The 8766-nt window shown below is 43.5% G+C and overlaps 1 protein-coding gene across 1 annotated transcript; it reads right to left on the bottom strand.

The window, feature by feature from the left end:
* Positions 1-2227: 2227 nt before the first annotated feature.
* Positions 2228-3225, bottom strand: LOC133032315 (stress response protein nst1-like). The gene is made up of 2 exons (XM_061106216.1): positions 3207-3225; positions 2228-3131 (listed from the first exon to the last, which is right to left on the bottom strand). Exon 2 carries the CDS (start codon positions 3057-3059, stop codon positions 2457-2459), a length of 603 nt encoding a protein of 200 aa, XP_060962199.1. The 5' UTR covers positions 3060-3131; positions 3207-3225; the 3' UTR covers positions 2228-2456.
* Positions 3226-8766: the final 5541 nt, after the last annotated feature.

Below are 8766 nucleotides of genomic sequence, written 5' to 3'. Positions count from 1 at the left end.
CGAGAGTGCAATTCTAAGTTCTAAGAGTGGATTCAACGAAGAATTAATAAGTAGGAATTTACTTGGTAAATTTGGTTCACTTATTGGAAGCTCAAGATATAGATCCATGGTCCCCATTCTAGTTGAGAACATTCTCGCTTATAAGACTCATTAATTGATTCGTGATTGATCAATTATAATTCTAAAGTTAGACTATGTCTGATTTTATGAATTTTCACTATTCGAAAGGTGAAATTGTAAGGAAAAGAGTTTTCTAGGTTTATTTATTTATTAATGGACTTTATATGTCTAATTAATAATTAAATTAAATGACAATATTATTTAATAATGTATTTTAATTATTAAATAATTAGTTTTGGCATTTAAAAGGTTAGAATTGGAAAATTGGCATTTTTGAGAAAATAGAGATAAAATTTGATAAAATTGCAAAATTAAGTGGGGCCCATTACAACACCTATGGCCGGCCACTTAATATGATTTTTCAAATTAATATTTTCATTATTTTAATGCCAAATAAATCCTAACCTAAACCTAGTAAGTTGCCTATAAATAGAAAGTGATGGCTCATTCACAAAAAAAAAGTTTTTAATAAGCTTTCTGACAGAAACTTCTCTCTTCAGAAAAACTGAGCCTTCCCTCACTCTCTACCTTGGCCGAAACCTCTCTCCCTCTTTTCCTTCATCTTTTTCGTGACCCTAGTGAAAGAGTAAGTGCCCACACACAGTAAGCAGTAACTCAATCATAGATTGGAAGACTGTGAAGGATCAAAGCTTGAAGAAGAAGGAGATTCGGGCTCAGATCTTGATTATACTACGCTACGTAAAGGAATCAAGGGTTAGAGATCTGAGTGGAAGGAGACATTTATTCCGCTGCATCAATGTAAGGTTTTCTTAACTTTATATGTGTTTATTTTATCGTTTTAGAAAGTTCATATTTAGGATGTTAATAAACATACTTGTGAGTAGATCTAAGATCCTGGTAAAATAATTCCCAACAGAGACAAGGGTACTTCTGGCCAGCAATGAAAAAAGATTGCATAGACTACGTCCAAAAGTGTGATTCGTGTCAAAGGTTCGCGAACATACCGAGAGCTCCTCCAAATGAAATCACCCTGATGACTAGTCCCTGGCCCTTCGCGGTATGGGGAATAGATCTTATTGGGTCCCTGCCAACAGGAAAAGGAGGAGTAAAGTATGCAATAGTAGCAGTAGACTACTTCACCAAATGGACGGAGGCTGAGCCCATGAAAACGATAACTGCTAAAAAAGCACTCGATATGGCTTGCCTCATAAAATAGTCTCTGGCAATGGAAAACAATTCGATTGTGAAGAATTTACTGACTTCTACAACCAACACGGAGTAGTGAAAAGCTTCTCCACAGTGGCCAGACCTCAAACAAACGGTCAAGCAGAAGCAGTCAATAAAATCCTAAAGGTCACCTTGAAGAAAAAGCTGCTGGCCTGCAAAAACAACTGGCCCAAAGAGTTGCCAAGAGTGTTATGGGCCTACCGAACGACCCCCAGAACCACGACCGGTCACTCGCCTTTTTCAATGGCGTACAGTTGTGAGGCGATGGTCCCGGTAGAAACGTTATTCCCATCCCACAGGAGGACGACTTACGATCCTGCCACGAATCAAGCCTTGCTTCAAGAGGCTTTGGATCAAGTCGAAGAACTCCGGGATGAGTCTCAAATACGGATGGCAGCTTATCAGAAGAAGGTGACCAAGTATTTTAACTCTAAGGTTAAAAACAGAAAATTTGCTATTGGGGATATGGTCCTAAGAAGAGTCTTCCCAGCCACCCAAGAACCCGGAGTGGGGGTACTTGGGCCAAATTGGGAAGGACCATATGAAATCGAGGACGAAATCGGCTCCGACACTTACAAGCTAAAAAGAATGGATGGAACCATTGTGCCAAGAGCCTGGAATGCCGATCACCTCAGAAAATATTACCAATAGCCAAAAATGTAACTTAGACTTTGTTTAAAGAGTTTGTACCGTCCAAATGTATACCTTCTCCACATGTTTAATAAAACTGAGTGCCTTAAAAATAAAGTTTCTATGCCACTCAGGGGGTTACTAGGGTATACCGCACGAACATACAGAAAACAAACTAAGTAAAATATCCTGTCCCAAAGGGCAGGTAAAAAAAAAAAGTATGCACAAAAATAAAAAGCATAAGTATAAAAATCCTGATCCAAAGGACAGGTCAAAAAAGAGAAATATGTGCGTCAAAAGAGATCACATATAAACATCCTAGCCCAAAGGGCAGGTCAAAATATATACAAATGGCCCGGGGACAGGCCTTAGAAACTCTCTCCCCTTTAAATAAAAAACAGCTACATAAATGTATTGTCTCAAAGTAGTTGTATGTAAACAAATATATATAAAAAGAAAAAATAAATAATAAGAGAAGTGGGGGAAATCCTGGTTGTACTGTGTTAATCTCGAGCGGCCTAGTCAATGCGCGGAGGAAGGCGAGGTCCGATGCGTGCCTCTACCATGGCATCAAGCTTCTTCTTCTTCTCCCAGAATTTGGCGATCTTCTCCTCAGGTTTGGGGTAGAAGGTAAGCTTGATATTTTGGTCGTTGGTAGACCAAGCCATGAAGACTCCATCATCGAAGCGCTTAGGGCACCGGCCGCAGGAAACGGGAGAAAGAAGCTTGGCTCTTTTTGCCTTATTGGAGGCTTGTTCCTTGAAGTCCCTGAGCTCCTTCAGCTCCGCGGCTAGAGTGGCCCTGGACTCTAAGTTTGCTTGGTGAGTTTCCTCTAAGGATCTCACCTTGGCAACCATCTCGTCCAAGGCTTCCCTGGCCTCCCGGAGCTCCCGCTTGGCCTTTGCAGTGGCCTCACCTTCCGCCCTCAGCTCCTCTTGATGCTTGGCCTCCAGCCTATCTTTCCGCAGGGCCTCATCCCGGATCATGGCCTCCGCCTGGGCTTCCCTCCGCTTAGCCTCCTCCTCATTGGCCTTGGCAGCAGCCTCCCGGCGCTCAGCAGCCTCCTGGTAAAGCTGCCTCTCCGTAGTGAGGTCCTGAAGAACCTTCCTGACTTCGTTCATGTCCCCAAAATCAGACAGAACGAAGCCATGGTTGATTATGTTCTTGGAGAGGCGGCCAGCCTCAGCAGCAAGCTAAACAACAATGCAAGTGTAAGAAAGAATCTCCAAAAAAGAATAAGGAGAAAGACAAAATTACAAAGCACTTACCACAGTGAGGGAGTGGCTGAGGTCCTGGACCTGGAAGATGGAGTTCAGGGAGGCACAAGTAGCGAACTGCTTAGGCACGCACCGGGTAAGCTGAGACGCAAAATCGCCAGTCATCTCCGCGGCGAACGGAGCCAAGGTGGGCCCAAGGAAGCGACGAAACCAGTCCGATAGGGGGTCCAAATTTAGGTCCCACGGATCCTGGTACTCCGGGTTATTGATGGTTTCTTGCACCTCAACCCACAGAACCCTCCTAAGGGCTTCCACCTCAGCAAACTCCCGGGAGTATTCATCCATGGCGTAGTTATGCTTAGCTATCCGGAGCTCCTGCCTCGCCTCGTCTCCAGGAACCGGAGTCAGCACAATGTTGGGAGGGGCAGTATGCTCTTCCATGGGAGAGACCCCACCATCGACACCGTGGGCCGGAGTATCAGCCCGCCGAGGCCGCTTGGGCTTCTCCTGGGCAATCATTTTTCCCTTACGCTTGCGAATCAGAGTAATCTCTTGCTCTTCTTCACTTTTTTCAGCTTCCTTAGGAAGAGCCCAAAGCCCTCCTGCACCTTCTTCAACTTCCTCAGAAAAGCCCCATTGCTTTTCTTGACCTTCACCCGGCAGCACCTCCTCGTCATCCACTAAATCAATAGTGTCGGGGGGAGCGCTGGAAGAAATCTTTAGAGCAGGGGCCATTGGGGAAGAAGTAAAGGCAAGAGGAGCCTCAGGAGTGTGAACCCCAGCAAGCTGATCCAAGATGGCGTCCATGGAGATACCTACTACAATAAGAGAAAGCAAGTGTTAGAACATCCGTGGGAAACCACCAACACAAGATATGACAAATAAGCTAGTCCTACCCTGACTCTCAAATTCGGCCCTAGCAAAGGTCCGAATTTTCATGCTGGCAGCATCATCTCCAAGATAGCTGTCCGAAGGCCGGAACCAGCTGGATGTAATGTAAGCTGAAGGACCTAAGGGAACAGGCTCCGGAGGACCAGAACCCATCCGGGAACGACCTAGGAAATCTCCTAAGTTTGAAAAATAAAATTCCTTCAAATGATCTCCCCGCCGGGTCGAGGGCATCCTAAACCTATACAGACGCTCGTCGAACCCTACAGGCCTAAGACTGGCATACTCGCCAACGGAAGGAACATAATGAACTACCAAAGGAGACTTACCGCCGACGCCGGAAGTGCTGGCACCAGGAGCCCCAGTGTTCGGCTCTGGAACCAAAGGATGTGGCCTGGGAGCCCTTCTCTCCGTTGAATCCCCAATGTGAAGGGGCTTCCCGGCAATCGCCTGACTCCTTCTCTCCACCGGGCTCCTCACACGGAGCGTCCTCCCGGAAGCCGCCTGGGCCTTAGAGTACGCCTTCTCCTGGGCCTTCCGGTAGAGATACTTCTGGTATTTCTTCTCTGCCGTGGCGATGATCTCGTCCGAGAAGGTCTTCTCCGCGACCGTCGCCCTCATATTGGGACAGATGACCCGGGAAAGGTTAGAGTCCTCCACAGATTGATGCGGAAGGATGAGTTTTGCCTTCCTGCAGTTTTCTGTAATGACCAGACCCCCGACGTCAAGATCGGCCCGGTCGTAAGAGGCAAAGGCCTGGGCTCTCCGAAGAAAGGCCTGAGTAGGTGCAGTCCGTTCATATGGAGGAATCCTCACCCACTCAGTAAGGAGTTCTGGATGGTCCACTGCCCCGAATCCGGAGGAGAAGAAAAAACGATGGCGATACTCCTTAACGTGAGTTTGCCTGTTATACGGGACCACCCCTTCTTTAGCAGGGTGGGCCCGAAACCCATAAAAACCGTCCTTAAGTTTGTCCCCCTTCTTGGGGACGGAAACAAGTTCATAAAAATACAAAATTTCCGCCGGGCGGGGAGATCCCCATCCCCGGGCGGCATAAAAAATAAATAAGCCTGAAAGCAGGCGGTATGCTTGGGGAATAAGTTGGTATGGCGCAAGGCCGACAAAAACTAGAAAATTAACAAAATAATCCTGAAGAGGAAGCATGGCCCCGGCCATCAGATGTGTTTGGCTCCAGGCCCCGAAGCCACCGTAGTTGTGGTTGGGCGTCTCCGCGTCGCGAGGTGGCCGGTGGTAATTCCCTGAGGTGGAAGGCTTGATTCCAGCAACCTCCACAATGTTTTCCAATTGATGGGGACATGTCAAGGTGGAGTAAAGCTCAGCCGCTTCCCATCCGGTCGCCCGGGAATTATACCCCTCTTGGGCAACGGGTCCCAGGGAGACCTCCTCAAGGGTAGCCATGCGCTTACCACTTTTCTTTGATGACTTTGAGCCAGAAGCAGACATTTTTCTATTCTGTAAAAAGAGTAAAATTTCAGCAGTTAGGCCCCATACCAAACCCTAAATTAAGAAAAAGGGAATGGGGGTCCCCTAACCGCTGGAAAGAGGCCCCCTCCGGACACGTGTCACACAGGAAACCCTAGAAGGATTCCCTGGACAAGTGTCGGGTGTAGTAAATTCACAGAAGACAGCTTTACGCGATAAGGAAAACAGAAAGAAAAAAAAAAGAGGTCTATCCTATGCCCTAAGCAACCATTATACGAAGAACGTATGGCCTTCTACAAAGAAAATACACAATAACAACAGAGGCGTGACAATAGCAATCCTATCACTAGAGCAGTAAACTCAAACAAACTATGTGAAGGATTTAAACACTTGCATGCCCAGAAATTTCGAGTGCAAACCCAGAAAAGAACAAACAGATAAGTAATAGCATGCCATTCAGTAATAAAGCAAAGGATGCAAAAAACTTACGATGAAGTGTTGAACTGGGGGTCCTGCTGCAAGTCGAGTAAAGACGAGAAGGACTGGTAGCAATGAGCGAAGAAGAACTGGAAAAATCACAGTGTTTAAAGGCCTTGTTCTAGGTCTGAGAATTTTCTCTCTAGGAAATTTGAGCAGAGTTGGCAAGAAATGGGAAGTAACCGAAATGAAGAAAAGGTCGTGGCTTTTATAGGCAAAAATGCATGAGGAACAGGCGTCATCACCTACTAATCAAACGGTGAGGGAAGCGCACGATTCAAATGCTCAAAGATCAACGGACCAGATTGATTTGCAATAAAGGCAGTGGAAACGCTTGAGTATCCGCCTGACACCATTAATGCGCCGTATCAATCAATGGGCGTGAAACAAATCGACCTCTGCAAAAAGTGAATCGCTGCATTAAAAGCCATCATTAAATACACCCTCACGCGCTCAAAGCTCGTGCCAGGAAACTGAGGAGTCAACCGGAGGCACTTGAACAAGCCTTGTTTCATTTTTCAAATAAACAAGGCTTGGGGGGTAAATGTTGCCCCTAATTTTTCCCAATATACGTGGACCAATCAGACAGGGACACGTGGATCAAGCAATTCACAATATTTGCTAAGTCTTTATGCCATAAGGTAACGTCCCGGACGTAGGTCCCGGAGAAGGCACATGGAACTCAATATGCTCCCGGAAGCTCATATAACGCTAAGGCATCTCCGCGAGGTGTCAGGTTTCTCCTGAGCAATCAAGTCGCATTAAATGCCGCATGGGAGGAAGCGTGTTGGGACTGCTACACGCAATAAAGTCTGACGGCACAACCTCCAACCAGCAGCGCCACAGTAATGATCATTTAAGTCTAGCGACGGCTACACTGTGAAGAGTCACGTCAATCAAAAGGAAATAAGGACATTCCACATAAAAACCCTACAGCACCTAGGGATTTGACCATGCATTACCCATGGTATATTCGTTGGGAATACCCAACTTTATGGATACTTACAGATACACTTGTAAGGACAATTCTAGGGATTACCCCACTAAAAACACTATAAATACCCCCTCAAAGCTCATTAAATGGGATCGAGAATCTTGGGCTCCATATGAGCAAGTAGAGCAAATACTCACCAAGAACATTCTCTGTATTTATAAGGGTGAATCTCTCCCAAGTATATTCTCTGTATTAAATACATCCATAAATGACAAAGACTCGTGGACTAAGGCTCATTAACGCCCCAACCACGTAAAAATCCTTATCTCACTTTCTTATAGCTCAATAATTTTATAATATTTTATTAGTTGCCAAAAATCTCGGTCAACAGTGTTAGATCTCGAAAGATAAATATTGTATATGCAACATCTAGCTGTTCATCAATTGATGACACCTTAGACTAGTGTTTTACAATATGAAACAAGAAGATTGTATAAATAAGATTACTTTGACTCTCGCTAATCGGAGCATCGTTGGATTCTTATTTAAAACGAAATTATCCTAATTCCTGTTAGCTTATTCATTTTGAATTAGCTTAATGACATATCATTGGATGAATGGTCTATAAATCATATAAAGTCATATTTTCTCTTAAGAAATTAGATGACGCATATGATTATATTCCCGGAATTCTATCCCTAAATGATATAAATCCTCAATCTTAGATATCTCCTACTTGTATAGGCAAATCATAGAGTTAGATTAGTAAGTGGTGGTCCAAGAAAGAATTACTAATTATACAGTTACACTTTCACAAGTGTTTCATAACCATTTTCTTTAAATGGATTCAAACTGTATGAGTTTAGTATTCTGTGACCAGAATCCACTTGCAGTATTCTAAGAACTCTTTGATGTAACTAAACTTAAGTCATCAAAAGATTCAACCACATATTTTATAAATCCAAGGCATTTGTATCTTGTTCATAGTGGTTTTGACAAGATCATTCTCTGCAAAGAGTTAATATGCCTATATCCACTGAAAGTATAATCATCTCATTCGCAGATGGATGTACATTCAGGGGTGGATATGAGTTTTCGTTGTATTCTTAAAACGATCACTCTAGATTTTACCTTATGCAAAAGAAATTTGAAATGTTTGAAAAATTTCATGAATTTCTAGCAATGGTGAAGGTAAGTGGTTAAAGATCTTGCGAACTGATAGGGGTGAAGAAAAGTTAGTAGATATGCAGTTCAAAGATCATTAATTTGATTTTGAATTATATCCAAACTTACCTCCCCAGAAATTCAATTTGCATTAGTTACTAGTTGTTGCCTAAATACTTCTATGGTAATAAAATTTCAGAATGATGCAATGGTTGTATACTTAATGTAAATCATTACTAGATTCATGGATGATCTAATCTTAAGAAAAGCTAGAACTGCTAACCCTGGTTTGCATGTTTGTTAGCTATTCCAAGTGATTAGGGGTGGAGCATCCCATAGTCATTAGATAAGAAAGTGTTTGTTTAAACAAATACTACTTTTCTAAGAAAATGACTAAGTCTGAACATAAAGTAGCAAATATTGGAGATATTTTTTTCTTGATTCCATAAGTGTTCTATGATCTTATTTTACAAGATGATCCCACTGCCTCTGTTGTCTTAACACAACTGAAGAGGTCTATACCATTTAGTTTTCTTTGACATAGTTCACGGTACCTTGTCGTAGTGGGAGAGTTTCAAGGAACTTTACCTTCTCATAACTTGGAAGACACTAGTGATTAAAATCCATTGTGAGTTTAAACAAGTAATGGATTGTCAAGATAAGAAACTAAGAAGAAAGCCAATAGAACTATGGTTTGATCCATTC

The sequence above is a fragment of the Cannabis sativa genome, chromosome X (genome assembly GCF_029168945.1).
Source record: "Cannabis sativa cultivar Pink pepper isolate KNU-18-1 chromosome X, ASM2916894v1, whole genome shotgun sequence".
Lineage (NCBI taxonomy): Eukaryota > Viridiplantae > Streptophyta > Magnoliopsida > Rosales > Cannabaceae > Cannabis > Cannabis sativa.
This window is presented reverse-complemented; position numbering and strand designations above follow the sequence as displayed.